Source organism: Cuculus canorus, chromosome 21 (assembly GCF_017976375.1).
Source record: "Cuculus canorus isolate bCucCan1 chromosome 21, bCucCan1.pri, whole genome shotgun sequence".
Taxonomy (NCBI): Eukaryota; Metazoa; Chordata; class Aves; order Cuculiformes; family Cuculidae; genus Cuculus; species Cuculus canorus.
Window position 1 is genome coordinate 1,988,589 of NC_071421.1, and position 18,166 is coordinate 2,006,754.

Sequence of the window (18,166 nt, forward strand, 5' to 3'; positions counted from 1 at the left end):
AGGAGAAAACAGCTCTGCATTCCTCCACAGAAAAAAACAACCCAACCAAACCCTGTCCTCAAAACGTACCACATTGGGGCATCACCATTCCAGCTCCTAGGCCTTCACCCAGAAAACCCTTAAAATGCACTGGAACTGATGGAATGTTTATAATTTGAGTTAAGCCTCTTACTGGACTGGCGCCCATGAATACCCCACAATTTTCCAAATCCTCCTGTTCCCAGAAAAGAACGATCGCATTCCATAAACCAGCGCCTCAGAGGCTGCGCTATTCCAACATGACTCCTCCGGTCTTTCGTCTTATCAGAAAAGGATTGGAATACAGCGTTATACAATCAGTAAGAAGAGAAAAAGGGCATATTTAAAAGAACTTTCTATAGAAAATAAAGTTTCCAGTCTCCATATTAAATCTGTTTGATTTATAAAACAATAGAGCACTTCTTTTGCACAAATGCCATCATAAATACATGTACCCAGCACATCAAACAGTGTTCAGCTCAGAGTGCACCCGAAACCATTGTTGGTGAGTATTGAGCCAACCCAGCCCTGACAAGGCGAGCAATAGCAAAGGGACTCAGAGCTGCCATCATTTGGTGCCCCAACAATGTTCAGATACGCACAATTTACTTACAAGAAAAAGGAAGTTGTTGGCCCCGGCTGACAACTCACTGTAACGGTGTCAGCACAGATCTGGGGGGAAAAGGTTTTCCACTTTCAAAGACTTAATGCCATCAACATCCAAGTTTGCTGCATGTGAAGAAATGAAATCCTTCACACTGTTAAACAATTAAAAATGTATTTTTTAATTCTACAAATTTACAAGGAAAAAAGGAAAAAAACAAATCAAAACAAACCCAACAAAAAAAAAATCCTAAAAGTAAACCAGAAACTGTTCCAGGATTGTACTTCAAGTGAAATTTTGTAACGATCCTTGGCTTTTCAGGTTAATTCCAGTCCGCTAATGGAATGCAGCAGTTTTACTCCACACTCAGCAAGAGCTTTGAATCTGGGATGACATTTGACTTTTCCCCTGTGAAAAACACCAAGTCTGATGTAAAGAACAGAACTGGGGCACTCAGAAACCCACTCACATGAATGGTTCTCTCTTCTTTTTGTGCCCTCCTTTCACGCTGCGTTTAAAACTTGAGGCTGAAACCAGGTCCTGCAGCAGATGCTCCTTGATTTGTGGTGGTCAGATGAAAACCCGTGTCCTTCAGATCGTCATCACCCTGGGAAAAGCAGCCACAAGTCACTGATCAGTGTCTGTGCAGAGCATTTCTCTCTCCAACACAAGCTGAACAGCAACAAATATCAAAGTATCTCTAGGAGGTGAGAAACACATTTGATTTAGTGGCACCACAGCTAAGGTCAATGCAGTATTAGTTATGCTAATAGGTTATTTGTGATCTTTAAACATTGCTGTTTCAAGCCACCTTTCCTACAGGCACCTCGAGTGCGTTGCTTGCTGTGCCCCCACTTCTGACTGCATACATGACATGAAAAGCATTTGTGAACACGCTGCATAAGTAAGAGTAAGTGATATTCATTCAGCATCCAACAAAACACACCCTGTGTACCTTCTCTGTCTACCTTCATGGCCTAAAAAATAGAGGCTAAATAGACTTTTAAGGCTACTTAATCTGTTAAATTGGGTGCAGGAACTGCATAACACCATTTCATCTACGCTGCAACACAGAAACAGTAATCAGTCATCAATACAATTAAGGATGTGAAATCCTACAGTGCCGTACTTACAGGTCCATCTTTTTCACCCAACTCTTTGTCAGAATGGGCAGCACAACCCCCACACATAAAGATAAAAGGCTTGCCTTTCCTGAATTCTCCTCCAAATACTGGGAAAAGCAGCCTGTTTCGATCCACAAGACCTGCAGAACTTACCAGGCTTGGGTTTTTTTTTCTCAAAAATCAATGTGCAGATTTGAAAGCTCAGTTAACATAAAAAGAAGTGCAAAATAATGCCACAAGGTCAACAAAACGCAGCCCACGTGGACTTTCCCAGAGCAGCCGACATCAGAAGCCGACGTGAGCTGCCTCGCTCTGCTCCGCTTACCAGCTGACTGTACCCCAGGCCTCCCTCGGGCGGGCGGGGGCTGGTGCCGCGCTTCACCCTTTGCTGTTCGCTTTTTGCTGGCCAGGTGGGAAACATGGAGGGGTCAATAGGAAGGGGAGTCTCTCGGAAATACTCGTGCTTCAAACCATCTTCGGCAGTGATTCTTCTGGCTGGGTAGTACGTCAAAAAGCTGAGAGGAATTTGGGAAGAAAATGAAATAGGAAAAAAGGGAGACAGAGAGGCAGAAAGAAAAATTTTAGCTCCAAAGGTATGAATTCTTCAGAAGCGTGATTTAGAATGTTCTGATTTTTAACAAAGAATTTTGTTGAAAATCTAGGGAAAGAAACAAGATCGCTGTTTTCCTCATTCTTTAACCTGATCTCTAGAATGTGCGGCTTTTTTCCATTTATTTTATAGTAATTTAATTAACAAAATCTTGTGGCAGCCTGCATCACAGCTGACTCGCCACATAATTAAAATGACAGGGAACAAACTAGAACTGCTACTAAAACATTTTTTGTTCTTCTAGGATATGGGCATGCAAGAATAATCTTGGATGGAGGTTTAACAGCAGGTGTTCCAAGCATGGAACACTGCAGAAAGCTGTTGTGAGAGTGAGGAATAGCACTGCAAGGAACATCACAGCCAAACTTCAAATGCATCAGCAGGTTCTGACAAGGTTAATGCACTGAAAGACCACGCTTCACCACAAATCATTTTTCCCCCCACTATCACAGCACACGAACACGGTTTCCCAAGGATCCCTAGGAGCTGGCACTTACTTGTTCATCAGATCAAAGCCCTGGTCAGAGAGGAGGGCTCCAAATCGCTTGCGTAGATTGTTATAGGGATACTCTGTGAATGTCATCTTCTTCACTGCTGGCAGCTCATTGTAACCGGGCCAGATTTTTTCACTTGGAGTACCCAGATCCTGTAAATTAAAATATCTCCTTAATAAACTCATTGCAGAGTGCAACCCTTCTGCTGCTTCATTCTGTGGCTAGAGGAGCTGGTGAGTGTCGAGAACAAACTGACAAAAGGCACATCCTCGTTTTAGCCTATAAGAAGTACAGAGTAAAGAGTCTGAATTGAGGCTGAATCTCTGCAGAAGAGCAACGAGCACATTTAATTGCTTACTGCTCTCATGTCCCTGTCTCTAAACCCAGCCAGTTTGAATCTAAAGGTGTGAAAAACGTTACCTTAAAAACTTTGTTAATCTGGTCGATTTCTGACTTCCCCGGAAAGAGCGGTTTCTGCGTTAACAGCTCTCCAAATATGCACCCCACCGACCACATGTCTATGGCCGTCGAGTATTCCTGAAAGAGGGAATATAAGATGCCTTATAAAAGCAGTACAATACTTGCCCTGCGTTGTTGGTGTTGGGAGGGGTTGTTGTTGTTTTGGTTTGGGGGTTTGGTGGGGGTTTGGTGGTTGTTTTGATAAGGATTCTACCCCTCTGGATAGAACTCGGACAGTCCTTCCAGTGCCCAAGGCAGTTATTTATAAGTTAAAATTACTGTGAATTACAGGACGAGTAATACCCATCTACACAAACACCACAGGACAAAACACGCATCCCCACAATGCTGCCGTTCTTCTTCCCTCGCAAGCAGAGCACAACGAGCATCCTAACGTGCACTGTCACAGAGATCCTTGGCCCTTATTCCTTATTCTGGTTACAGGCACAGCACTTGGTCCCCATGGTCACCTCTTCTATTACATGCAGCCATTTCTCCTCTTACAAAACCACCTTTGAACGACAGCACAGGGATTTTGCTTTTGCACCCATTTTTTTGGTTGTAGAGCAGCTTTTTTCCAGCGTGGTTCTTGTCACTGAAGCCCTGCAGGACCCCGATTTCATCCAGATTTTGGCTAGCAGCAGGTAGGGGACACTACTAGAATGTTGCCAGGGCCTTGTTCTGCTCTGGGGTGTCACAAATTTTAGACATTGCTTAAAAAAAAAAAACCACTAAAAAAATCCAGCTGCTCTTCTACCTGTGGAAGGTGGGACCTTTTTAGTTGTGTTATTTGGAAAAATAAAACTGAAGATTCAGAATTTCCACCTCAAAATCAATACAAAAAAAAAAATCAAACATAAATCGTGTTCATAATTCATAAAATAAAGTTAAGTCTGAAGAGTCATTCCTTGCCATTCATTTTAGCAGCCAGAGAAATGAGGAGAAACTTACCTTAGCTCCGAGCAACAGCTCCGGAGCCCGGTACCAAAGCGTCACAACCACCGGCGTGTACGGCTTCAGTGGAGAGCCATATTCTCGGGCGAGTCCAAAATCTCCAACCTAAGGAAAACTGGTAATTAGCTGGATTTCCAGCACGGCCCATGCTTTGCTAACAGTGCCAGCGTGTGCTGCCCATGGTGGCTATTGCATGGCTTCCAGCCTCCAAAAACAGCCACAGAACACACTGTTTCTCTTGGGCCTTTCTTGTCTTTTTCCAGTGAAGGGGAAATGCATTTTTCCCTTCCTGAGGCCAAGTCAGAGTTCCTGTTATTGATCACCTTGACGGAAAGCTCATATGGCAGTGGGAACAAAACCAAACAACAAGAGATTCAACTTTGCAAGAAAGAAAAGAATTCAAAGTGCAGTTTTCCTGAGAAAGAGAAAGGCTCAACAACAGCAAGGGCTGCAAAGAGGTCAGCAACGACAATAGACAATGGGCAGCTGAAATTCAGAAGTAAACACTGACATGTCCTGATCTTAGTACTGCTTTTCTCTTAGATTTTTTTAGTAAGTCAGTGGAACATTAGATCACTTTTTTAATTGGGCAACTTTCTTCACAAATTAAAAATCATAATCTCCACCAGTAACTGTACAGTTCAGCGCTACCAGAGATTTATTTTCTTTAAGCCTCGCAATCCCTCACGCGGGAAGAGCAATCCCAGTTCAAACACCACAATGCTGACACAGAAGCAGTAAAAGACGCTGTCGTGCACGTGGTACACTGCATCACCAGGAAGTTAATGCTGTTCAGACTTCCAATCACACTGCAGAGAACTCACTGTTCTCTAGACCATGCCTGATTCTCATACCCTCACATCAACCCTACAGCTGTGGCGAGGCAGTCTCTTTGCTTTACTAGTAAAGTTCATTCTTTTACACCTGTTTGATGAGCCACACCTCCTACCTCTTAAAAAATCAATGCGAAAACACCCCACCCTGCTTTTGCCACAGCTGTATCGCACTGTACTTCTGCATTATCAGCTTTCTCCCAAGTGCACCCAATTTCATGTAATTCTTACTTTTAAAATGCCTGAATGACTGAGCAACAGGTTGGAAGTTTTCAAGTCGCGGTGAAGTATCCAGTTGTCGTGAAGATGCTTGACTCCTCGCAGTAACTGGATCATCAAGGTTTTCACTTCACCTGAAATTATAAAAAGAATCCAAATGCATCTAGGAGAATACATCTGTAATTTATTTGTTTGGAGAAGAGGGAGGGCTTCGGGGGGGAGGAGGGGATATCAAATTAAAAAGAACAGCATTGACTGCACCATAAAAATGTCCCAGAACAAGAGCAGGTAAACCCACAGAGCTGCCAATAAAGCAAAATTAACTTGGATGGCTGAACTGCATCAGGAATTAATGCCCCTCAAAAACATAGGGTAAGGCCAAAATTAAAACCCAGTGTTCTTTTCGTGTTTAGCCCAGGGGAAACTCCCTCAATTTCCCATCTGAGCCTCCCTTCACCCTAAGGATGCATCGCTCAACTATCACTATGAATATCAGCACTCGCAGCTGACATTCTTATCTGAACTTGTATCAGTGAAATCAGACCGACCAGAAAAAGGCAATACCATCTCTGTCCCAAAGAACACGCGTAGGACATTGCAACAACACAGGTCACCCGGCAAAGCCGCTTCTCCCACATCAGTTCAGCCCAAAGGCACTACGGTTTGTGTTGGCCAGTTTTGAGAATTACGGGAGACTCTGCGAACAGTACCTGGTAGAAATGGTTGCTTCATTGTTTCCATCAGACTCTTGAGATCGTGTTCGACGTAGTTCATCACAATATAGATTTTGTCCATATTGCTGCCTACAACGATTTCCTAAAACACAGAAACAAAGGATCAAAACAAGCACACAGTATTTAAAAAGAACGCAAAAACGAACTTAGAGATTCACTGGCAAGAGGATAACTGGAGCCTGCCACCGGTAGCATCCGGGGAAAATGCATTTTTGTATGAAAATAAAACACCAGCTCGTTTTTGCAAAACAGGTTGCATAGAGACAAGTAATGTCAATATAGTTTTACAGGTAGTATACAACTGCCTCTAGAAACGAGCCCCGCTATGAATGCTAATGTTTTTACAACGGCATTTTAAAAGCCAAGAGGCAATATTTCAAAAACAAAAATACAGCAGATTGTGGTCTTACTCTGACAGTGACAATATTTAGGTGTTGTGCTTTCAGAATAGTATTTATTTCTCTCAGAGAAGTAATGGGAAAGCCTTCTTTTTCCTTTTCCATTTTCAGTCGCTTCAGAGCCACAATTTCATCTGCAAAGAAAATAAAATGATTAACTGCAGATTTCCAATCACATCACTGATAAAATACACAGTAAGAGGCCCCCAGTGCTGTCACTAACTCCATGTTGTCCCTGATTCAATTTATTGGAATTAAATAGTTACTTGAGACATTATGTTGAACCAAAAGCAGAGTCAGTCTCACATTAGCAAAGTAAAAACAGAAACCACCACCACAACATTGCCAAGTTTGAAGAATAAAACCCAAACCAGCAATCCAAAAGCTGCATTGTGGATTTTAGTGCATTCCAATATAACCCACGTGAAGAGAAACTAAAGAAAAAGTGTAGTTAACTCTAAACTCCTCGCCATAGTTAGGAAGACAAAACAGCAGACAAAGGCCGCAAATGCAATTCACCTCTGTTTAAAGACACAACTGGAAACCAAAGTGCTACACAAAACATTACTGAAGTGAATTAACGAATACAGCCATTTTTTACATATTATGGAGAGTAACGGTTATGTTAGTTTGGGAGCAGGCCTCGAGGCAGAGAAGGAAAACAAGCTCATGGAGTTGTCCAGTAAACAAGAACTTGGAAAAACCATGATGCCAGCTGCATACTTCCACTCCCCAAAGGAGACAAATGGTCATGTTATTCTAAAATAACCAGAGGAACCCAGGCATCCAGCATTTTAATGCATCACCAGAATCACAGCTAGTCAGTTGGAACCTGAGAATAACCCTGATTTCTGCCTGGGTCTGCTCTGGAACACAGTTTTTTTCACAAGCTCTCCTCACCATCTGCCAACTCTTATTTCAAACTGCAGATATTGAACCTACAGCTCCTTGGAAGGGAAGGGGCTGGCTTGCTAGAAAGCGATGTAGCCCTAGTGATGGCAATGCTACAGGGAAACCAACATCAGAGCCAAAAGAACAGATCATGGAATCATAGAACTGCTTAGGTTGGAAAAGACCTTTAAAATCATCAAGTCTGACCATAAACCTAATGCTGCCAACTCCACCACTAAATCGTGTCCCCAAGTGACACATCTCCACCTCTTTTAGACACCTCCAGGGATGGCAACTCCAGCACGTCCCCGGGCAGCCTCTGCCAGTGCTTGAGAACCCTTTAATCGTCTCTTGCTGTGCTTTACCTTTTTCAGGAAAACAAAAATAAGTGCTGCTCTAATATCACTATTTTTGTTAAACCAACAGAGCAAATATTTCCTGGACTTGAGGAATCGCCATGGAAGAGGAACACATAAGTGACCTGATGGTTGGTTCTGGCACCATCCATAGGAAATGCAATTATTTCTTCAAGACGCTTGCAATTACAAACCAGAGACTGAGTTTTAAAAACATAAATACATAAGAATTGTTTTTTTGAGATGGAGCTTAAGAAGAAAAAAAGATGAAGTTTCTTTCTACAACAAACCCCTGCAGTAAACAGTCACTGCGCACCAAGCGCTGCTTTGTGAATCCTCTAATGGGCAGCTGCACTCCCAGGAACACCTGGTGGAACGCGCACAGCACATTCTGAAACCTCCCAACCCGGCACCTATCTGCAGATCTCAGGCCAGAGAGGACCACCTTTTGAGCCAGAAATGGAAGCCATGTTATTGCTGTACACCATCCAGGCCAACACAGAGATCTGTGATTTTGATTTTGTCCATCAATGAGAAATGCAGAACCATGACTTGCCCTAAACACCATTTATAACTGGAGACCACTTTTACTAACCAGTCTTCTTGTCCTTTGCTCTGTACACGACCCCGTACGTTCCCTCTTCAATCCTGTTCAAACACTGAAACTCCTCCACGCTACGACATCCCTGAAAAAACAGACAGACAGACATTTACTCCTCCAGCATCTGGGGAAGAGGTTTGCTTAGTTTTCTTTAAGGCAAACTTCAGCAACTTCACAGGAAGAGTTGAAATTTACAGTATGATTACTTCATGTGAAAAAGGCACCTCTGGGGTTTATTTGCACTTGGATCTCTAAAGGAGTTCTGGACAGTCTGTTTTAGTAGATTAATGAAATTACTTTGTTAACTTTTCACTCATTCTCTTTGGCACAGAATAAACTGACATTTCTGTCCTTACGCTGATACCTTTCACATAGCTCAATCAATGAAAACATGCTTGCTCTTCCTATTTCTACACTTTGCTGTTGGCTACAAGAAGCACAGCCACCTCTCAGTTGCCATTCACAGCAACGGAACTCTTGTTTTCAGACAGCAATTCCAAGATATCCAAGTATCAAATGTATTATTACATTCTTATCTAATGAGTAATCTCCTTTTTGCTCCATGCACATTTTTCCCCTGTCAAAAAAACCCAATAATTCACATAGAAATGTATATTTTGTGATCTTGAGTCAGTTTATAGGCAGAGCACACCTTGCTATCTCACACACAGATATGCATTTACGATGGTAACAAAGCAGCCGAGGAAATCCATCTGCCATATTCTCAAGCATTCTTGAAGCGATCCCCTACCTGAAGCGCAGGAAGATACTTCGGAAGCTCTTGCTTCAATTCAATGGGGGAGGAAGCTGGCGAGTCAGGAACGTAGTCTCCTTCCGTCATGGCATTGGAATGAGGGGTGCCTTCCCCTACCTCCTCCTCTTCTACTTCGCTTCCTGCTGAATCTCGGTCAAACCTCGACTCTGTAACTTCAAAAGTCAGAATCAGTTGGGGAAAGAGGAAGCCGTTTGGAACAATTATATTCAGCTTTAGAGAATTAAGGGCAGTGAAACACCGATCACTACATCTGATAGGTGAGCAGCTTATGCAACTGAAGTTACTGTAACAAAGATCAAAAGCCCAATTTCTCCTCTTTGCAGAGATGATGCTTTCAAGAACTCGACTACAGGCAGTTACACATAATTTCCAGTGTTAAATACAGTAAACATAGCAGAAAAATAAGTTTTCACACTATCAGAATGAGGCAGAAAATTGACCCAGTCTATCTCATTCTGATTGCAAAGCTTTTTTGATGAGAAGACAGTACAAGAGACCCAAAATGAAAGAAAAGGGCACATTAGCTCATTAGACTGAGATCTGATTTTCTCTAAACATACATCTTGGAACAGATTTCAAGGAATTTCTGATTCTGACATGAGAATGGCCCTAAAATGCCAAACACACGATGCTTTAGAATGACGCCAAAATGGCAACATGAAATACATTTAAACCATTTTTAAACATTTGTAGAAATAGATATGGCTGCAAAGATTCAGCCAAATGCTTCTTTAAATATTTAGTATTTGCACTGTACCAACTGGGATGTGGTTTCCATTCTCCCGTTCCTCCTCTTCACTCATCTCTTCCTCGCTCACCTCTTCTGCAAAACAGAATCAAGTTCAAGTGAATAAACTCAACGCTTCCGCAGTTCCTCGTAACGCAGCGCACTATCAAAACACTTTAACTCACCAGCCCTTCACTGCCTGGTTAGTGACCTCGTATTTCTGCACTTGCAAAGCAAATGCTTCCCCTAACTGCACCTTTCAGGTTCCAACAGGGAAGCTAATTCTTAACGGTTATCTGGGAAATCAGGGACGAGGGGAGCTGAATAAATTAAATCACGAAACTTATAAATATTTGCTTATTAACGGTAACTGATTTTTAAAGAAAAATACCCAGCCATCAGAGCATGCTTTTGTGCCTTTTCTGTACTAATTAATTACAAGAATGGCTGTAAGTAGACTTTTTAACTGAAATTCTATGTTCATTTACTTGTATTGGCATGAAAAAAAATATGAAATTTGCAACTGAAAATAATTCAAAATGACAGAGACATCTGTATTTCACCCTCCCCCGGATAAGTACAGAATTGTTCTCTACAGAGTGTCTGTTATGTACAGAATTACTTCAGCAGTTCACCTTATACCATGCAGGAAGACAAAAAGGGCTCTTTCTAATCCGGCTTCTTAGATGAATAATAGGTATTACCTCTATATAAAAGGATAGAATATGACCTGTACTTGTTTTTTCTCTTTTTAGTTATCTTGACCTGTGAGGTCTCAGCCTACGCTAGACTAAGAGAAAGGGAAAATGTTCAAATAAAACACCACAGAACAAGAAACAAAGAATATAACACACCATTGTAGGGCCTGCTCTACGTTACTCACCAGCCGACTGCTCAGACACTTCCTCAGAATTGCTTCCCGTCTCCTCCTCCTCCTCCTCTTCCTCTCCCTCTTCCTCAGAACCTTCACTGCTAGACTCTTCCTCCTCCTCTTCCGAGCCTGATCCAGATTCTGTTCAGGAATAATCAAACACATAACTAAGTAGGCACATACTCTAATAACAGCATTTCCTCCACAGACAACCACACAATTAATGACATGTACTAAATTGCATTTAATCACCTGATGAAGACTCTGCTGAGCTGGTTTTTCTCTCACTGTCACTGATGTCTTGCAAGTCCGACAGAGGATCTCTCTCTTCTGGTTTCTCTTCTTTTACTGCTGAGACCACAAAAACCAAAAACAGGTGCTGACTGAATATCGCTTATTAGAAGTGATAAGACCCTGAATACCCAGATAACGGCGATGATTGTTCTGGCCATGAAACTGGCGCTGAACACTGTGTATTGAAAATACAAAGCACTTTAAAAAATCTGCTCAAAAGGCAAACAGCTTTTCTGAATTGCAGCAGTGCAGGATAAACAACCCAAAACCTGAAAAACTGACCTTTTGGTTTTCAAGCATCATACATGCCTAAGGCCCTCTAAGTTTAATTACTAAATAAATAAAGAAAGAAATTAAAAGCAACATGATAATGAGTGTCACCACAGCAGGGTCTCACTAAGGTGTGTGCACACAGCGCTCAGTACTCTAACACAATTCACCTGGACCACCAGGAAATCGCAGGTGTGAGTAACTGGGATGGCTCAGACAGCAGCTTCCAGGACACACTGCCCGCCTCCACCCAGGGCTCCAGCTGACTGCACTTGGCAATCAGTTTCCTTGCAATAGTTACACTTCTTTTTACAGCTACACACATTAACAAGGCAGACACAGAGCATTTCTTCTTTAACCAGACACTTCCATGTCAGTTGCGCAAGCTCTTTACCCACACTCAGCACCTTCTCTGCGTGGGAAGAACCATTTTATTGCTTAGAAAACAAAATTCACTATCTGACCAGAATACTACCTTAAGCATTTATTTTCTTCTACAAGATGAGAAGATGTTTAAATTATATTGATCCCTGGAAGGCATGAGCTTAGTTCCTAACAAGAAATCCAGCTGGATCTAGCGCAAACAATCCCTTCTTAACCTGCAAGGAAATTAAACTCTAAAATGTTAAAAATTCAGTCAGCTGCTTCTTTCATCACTGAATGAAGTTGCTAACTTTGTAACTTTTAAAATGACTACTTCTATTAAAAAGGAAAGACTTATTTGATTTTTCACTTGCACAATTACCTGCAAAACAGCATTGCTTTAGAAACCAGTACATATTCACGAGTATTGCAGGGTAATGCTCCCACGGCAGCAGCGGACAATGCTTTCAGTAGGGTACCAGGGATGTACGTTTACTCCTATAAATTAAACCCAACCCCAGAACAGCTCCTCCTGGCCCCCAGGCAAAGACATCATAAAGTGGCAAATGCTACCTGGTTTCCTGCTATCTGCTTGCTCAACCTTGTCTCTTTGCTGTCGTAATGGGCTGCGACTCCAGGGTCTCATTTTTACTTTGTCTCCATATTCTTCCCTCACTGTTCTATGGTGTGCAGAAACTAGTGAAAACAAAACCGGAAGAAATCGTTACATCTCCCTGCCCTAATTGGAACGCTTCTTTCTGCCAGAGCCACCAGCTCTGCATGTATCTCATTCTTCCTTATAGACTGAAGGGTAACAGGGAGGAGTGGAAATGGAACCTACCCACATCTAGGAGATAAAGGACTAGGATTTACCTCGTGCACAATAAAATATGTGTTTGTAGGACTTGGAGAAAAGTGCTGCCATACTTGGGAAACAGAAGCAAGACGCCCTATATACCACACAGTAAACACCCTGAAACTAAGGCATCCAAGCCAGAGAAAGGAGGACAGATCAGCGAGATACATAAAAGAATAAAACCAGCTAAGGCTTAGAAGAAGCTCACAGAACATTTAGAGCAATAAAAATAACTAAAATGGAAGGCTAGATAGATTGAGCAATAACAGCATAAATATCAAGCACAAAAAGGAGCTGTAAGGTATGAGCTGAGCTAGAAAGATAAGCAATAAATACAGCTGCCTCTGCTACTCTTTGTTACTTGATCACAGGAATGGGCTCTGATTTTTACCCCTGAAACAGTGATCCTTTAACCGAGAATGATCTGAACTTAGACTGCAGGTACCTAATATGCTACACAAAGTGAGGGTTCATGGGTAGAAGTTGAATTGCTTGGTTATCAAATCTTCCCCACCTGACTCCCACTACAGCCTTTTGCGTGGCTGGAGCACTCACATAGTCTCTCTCCCTCCCTTTCCAGTTTATTTCCCCAAATCCTTACAACATTTAATATTGAGATTTGCAAAACCTCTGTCAAATCTGTATCAACTTGGGTTAGACTCAGCCAAAAAGTTCAGAAGCGACTGGAATCATGGCAGATACACACACGCGCACACACAGAAACAGTGTTAAAGCATAAATCTTGTTTCTACAGGAAACCAGACTAACAGAGGGAAAGAAAGACTTCCTGATTAATCAATATGCTGTGATATTAAAGCATATGGCATCGGTCCCCACACAGAAACTCATAGATATGTTTTTTCTCCCTCTCATACAGAGTCTCCTCCACTTTAATTTTTCTCAGTTCTGGCACTGACCTAAGTAAAAAATGCTTCCTACACCTCCATTCCTCAACTGTGTCAGCAGACAGCAAGCCCAAACAACATTTATACAGAGACGGTTACCTTCTCTTCTGGCTTCTCGTTCCTTACGTCTTTCTTCAGCTCGCCTTTCTCTTTCCTTTTGCTCCCTTTGTTCTTTTTGTTGCTCTCTGATTTTTCTCTCCCGTTCTCGCTCAAGTTGCTCCAGACGATCTCTGGAAGAGAATTATTTCTTGTTATGTTGCAGTTCACTACAAATGCAGCTTATGAAACAAAGGAAACCTGTTTTGCTCTGACAACCTACAGGGCCATTCAGCTTCATTAGCAACAATACCACTTATTGCATATCAATGAAAAAAAACAGACAGAGCTTTTCAGCTGATCTGTTAAAAACAGCATGTTTCAAAGACAAATGAGCTCTTAAACACAGGCACACCTTATCTGCAACCTCAGCAGGATTTAAGCAGAAATTAAGCAAGTTCAGTCAATAATTCCCTGATACTTTGCAAATCTGGTTTGAGGGGGTTTTCTTTACAGTAAAACACTGGCTATGAATTCACCTAAAAATATCCATTGTAATGAAGCCAGTTACAAAGGTAATTAAAGTCAAGAATACACGTTCATCAGACAACACACTCACATGAAGACAGCAACGGCATCAGACCTGACAAGCTTTTGTTCTCAAGTTTTTTGTCACATCAGAACAACAAAAGGTTATAGATAGATTTAGAGGAGGAAGCTGTTCATCTCTCTGTTGGTTTGTCACAGGGGAGGGAGGGATCGATGTACCTCTCCCTCCTGGAATGCTCCCTTGCCATTTCTCTCCGTTTCTGTCTTTCCCATTCACGACGGGCTTTATCCTGCTCTTCTCTATGTCTCTTCCTACGCTCATGTTCCCGTTCTTTCTCTTTCACTCTGGCATGTTTCCCTAAACAAACAAAAACGAATTTTGGAGTGTTACTATTCAAAATATGTAGTGCCTCTACTTTTAAAAAGCAAAACTAGAAAGGACAACACTTCTGGTAACCTATTTCCATGTTCTCTGCTATTTTCTTAGTGGAAAAATCCTGATCTAAAAGAGTGTTGGAAAATGAAATGATTATAAGATCTTGCATTAAAAATAGAAAAATGCAGTTAGTAACACGAAAATAACATGAATGTTACTAAAAAGGGTATTTCTTCTTTACAGCCAGGCACAAAGAGCTCAGAGCCACTCACTCAGTGAAGCCAGAAAGAAACTTAACAGACTTCAAAGAGTAGAAGCAGAGACTCTGTCCCTGTCCCAAAGTGATTACTATCCTCTCAAACACAGATATGCCCCCATCGCTCCCATAAGGGCATTAAGCACAATCAAAGAAATAAGACAAATTTGAATTCGTCTCATCCACCTGTTATTCTTTAGCTTGTTGTTACAGTTATTTACTCCCTATACAGTGCCTGCCCAGCTTCACCCTGGGAAGCTACCAGAAACCTCATCCCAGTGTAGCAATAACAACCTTCTGCCGAATGACTGCGATGTCTACGTTTCTCCTTCCTCTTCTCATCTTTTCTATGATGGTTTTTTTCCTTCCGTGACATTTGCTGTGGTGGTTTTATAGCCAAGGAATCATCTTCTTCGCCTCTAAAACACACAACAAATTATTAAACCCAGGAAGGTTAAATGTGCTGTCAAAAAGATTATTTACTCTTTTCTCCATTTGAAAAGAAAGCATTCTTTCCTATTTGTTTAATTTATATTAGTTTCCATAATAGCCCTGAACCAAGGCCTTAACGGTGCGTTATAGAAAATCACAGTCACGTAGATGCAAACTTAAGCTATTGTTATATGCGTGCTTTTAAAACGCAAGCAAACCGAGGATGAATCAAGCACTGAAGAGAACTCAGCAGCTCTGCTTTAATCACATCTTAAATTAAATATTCTATTATTAGTGGCCAAAACTGGAAGGCAAGATCCTGCTAAGCCTCAATCAGTACTTCATAAAGATACCTTGGCACGTTCTACGAACAGGAGATGCCACATCTCCCTGCTAAAGAAGTTAAACTTTTCCCTTTCAGATCTTTTTGAACCCCCTCCTCATACTTTTAAATGTTAATTAACTCTTCTAAGGTAGAAAAGTAATTCTCTTAGTCTTACCTGTCTTCCATGGAGTCTTCCCGTCTGTAAGGTGAATTTCTGATGGTTATTTCCATGCGATGATCTCTCAACTCCCCCTCCTCAAGAGAATCCCGCTTTGAATCTCTATCATCTGACTGTGACAGACACAAGAAAGGGCAAAATAAAGATGTAATTAATTTTATACACCACAAAATGAAAAAAATCTAAGTAGTATCCAACTCTTCCATTCTCATCTCAAAAGCCACCCTCAGCTGGTCACACCAGTAAAGTGCACTGACTTATGGAGCAGAGATTTCATAGCTCTATGGAGCCAAATGCAGCTTGATCTCAATTATAGCTGAGCTTCTGCAAATTCAGTCTAATTAGACAAAATTAAACAACAATTAAACAAGACTGCATTATCTATTGTGGGTTTTTTTCCCAAAAGAATGTTATTTTGTACATAGCTGCATTAAAACAAATAGCCATGTCAAAGTTAGTAAAAAACATTTATTTAAACACGTTCTCTTCTAAAATCTTTGGAAGATTTATATTGAAACTGCAACTTACAGTTTATCACATCAATTTTGCCACCTTTCCAACCATAAGTTTTTCCAACCTATGAAAAACGCACAGTGTCCAACATAGGGCTGATGAAATCTGAGCAAAGGATCGTTTTGGTCAAACTTTATAATTGGAGATCACAGTGCACAAAGGAATTCCATTGAGAGGGCAAGAAACCTGGTTCCCATCGGAAAAGTCAGGGTACAGACAATGAAGCTCCTCAGGTTTTCTTAGAAATGCTTCAGTAACAGAGGATCACTTACATTTTTCATACGTTTTATTTCTGCCTTCTCTTCTTGCTCCTTCCTTCTTTTTTTTTCCTGAAGAATCTCATCTAAAGTCTTCACTTTCCAAGAATCCTTTTCATCACCCATTTGAGTAAAAAAAAAACTCTGAAAAAGAAGAAGATGTTAGCAAAATCCACGCAATCCACGCAAGCCATACAATCACATCTATTTTGCACCAATTTTTTACGTGCAAACACACCATCGACCACACTAAGGTAAAACCAAGTAGGATTTCACAGAACGGTTTGGGTGGGAAGGGACCTCAAAGCCCATCCAGTCCCACCCCTGCCATGGACAGGGACACCTCCCACTGGATCAGGGGCTCCAAGCCCCATCCAACCTGGCCTGGAACCCCTCCAGGGATGGGGCAGCCACCACTACTTTGGGCAGCCTGGGTCAGGGCCTCCTCACTCTCATCGTGAAGGAATTCCCCTTTTGTCCAGCCTAAATCTGCCCCTCTCCAGTTTATACCTGTTGCCCCCACTCCTATCCCCACAAGCCTTTATGAATAGCCCCTCAGCTTTCCTGCAGCCCCTTCAGGTACTGAAGCTGCTCTAAGGTCTCCTCGCAGCCTTCTCTTCTCCAGGCTGAACACCGCCACTCTCCCAGCCTGTCAATCTCCTCTCTTTCAGCTTAAAATCATTTCTCTCGTCCTGTCCCTGCCCCGCCCCGATCCAGAGCCCCTCCTCAGCTCTCCTGGACCCCTTTCAGCACTGGAAGCTGCTCTAACGTCTCCCCGGAGCCTCCTCCGGGCTGACCAACCCCAGCTCTCCCAGCCCGGCCTCACGGTAGAGCTCTCCAGCCCTCAGATCAGCTCCGCGGCCTCCTCTGGGCCCTCCCCTACAGCCCCACCTCCCTCCTACGCTGGGGACTCCGGCACTGGGCATAAGGCAGCCTGGCGGCCCGGTTTTACCTCAGAGAGCGGATCCCCCCCGGCCTCCCCCAGCCCCGCTCACCGCTCCCGGGCCTGGGACGGGCAGCGCGGGGCTAACGCGCCACTTCCGCCCGCGCGGCCATGGCGTCACACGGGGCGCGCCGGAAGTCGGAGCCGTAACGGGAAGGGCGGAGCCGCCATGACGGGAGGGAGGAGGGAGGGAGGGAGGAGGCGGAGGTCCGGGCTCTAAGCCTTGAAGGAAGAAATCCTGAAACGATTTGGGTGGGAAGGGACCTCAAAGCCCATCCAGTTCCACCCCTGCCACGGGCAGGGACACCTCCCACTGGATGAGGGGCTCCAAGCCCCATCCAACCTGGCCTGGAACCCCTCCAGGGATGGGGCAGCCACCACTGCTCTGGGCAGCCTGGGCCAGGGCCTCCCCACCCTCATAGTGAAGAAATTCTTCCTAATGTCCAGTCTAAATCTGCCCCTCTCCAGTTTATCCCCATTGCCCCCAGTCCTATCACCACAAGCCTTTGTGAACAGCCCCTCCCCAGCTTTCTTGTAGCCACTCCAGATACTGGAAGGTCACTATAAAGTCTCTTTGGAGCCTTCTCCAGGCTGAACAACCCCAATTCTTATAACAATAACCTTTTTAATATTTCAATATTTTGAATATATTGAATAATATAGTTTCTGTGATTTTAGATCTCGGAATCTTTAGCCAGCTGCACCTGGCCTTCCACTTTCGTGAGAAGTGTGAGAACGCAAGGGGGTTCAGAAGCTCCGTCCTTTGAATCATGGAGAAGAAATTTTTCCTGATGTATAACCTGAACCTGCCCCAGCGCAGTCATCCTTTAAACAAAACAAACCGACCAAAACTTCCAAAAGGAGAAACTGCCTCCATTCTTTAGGACAATCCTGATAATTCCATCCAAAACATCACATTTTATTGTCATTCGTGTGAATAAAGCA

At 42.8% G+C, this 18,166-nt stretch overlaps 1 protein-coding gene across 6 annotated transcripts; it reads right to left on the bottom strand.

The window, feature by feature from the left end:
* Positions 1-185: 185 nt before the first annotated feature.
* LOC104059847 (cyclin-dependent kinase 11B) lies at positions 186-17,353 on the bottom strand. 6 transcript variants are annotated; one of them, XM_054085651.1, is made up of 20 exons: positions 17,274-17,353; positions 16,294-16,422; positions 15,506-15,621; positions 14,868-14,992; positions 14,161-14,299; positions 13,456-13,586; positions 12,169-12,291; positions 10,921-11,016; positions 10,681-10,809; positions 9,828-9,893; positions 9,047-9,216; positions 8,290-8,380; positions 6,460-6,581; positions 6,026-6,131; positions 5,328-5,449; positions 4,261-4,368; positions 3,271-3,387; positions 2,854-3,002; positions 2,072-2,261; positions 186-1,229 (listed from the first exon to the last, which is right to left on the bottom strand). In XM_054085651.1, the coding sequence occupies exons 2-20, from the start codon at positions 16,402-16,404 to the stop codon at positions 1,137-1,139; spliced, it is 2,304 nt and encodes a 767-aa protein (XP_053941626.1). In that variant the 5' UTR covers positions 16,405-16,422; positions 17,274-17,353; the 3' UTR covers positions 186-1,136. The 6 variants fall into 6 exon arrangements, with proteins under 6 accessions (XP_053941626.1, XP_053941624.1, XP_053941625.1 ...); XM_054085649.1 differs by having other exon boundaries at positions 9,047-9,222; XM_054085650.1 differs by having other exon boundaries at positions 10,921-11,019.
* Between the last annotated feature and the right edge of the window lie 813 nt (positions 17,354-18,166).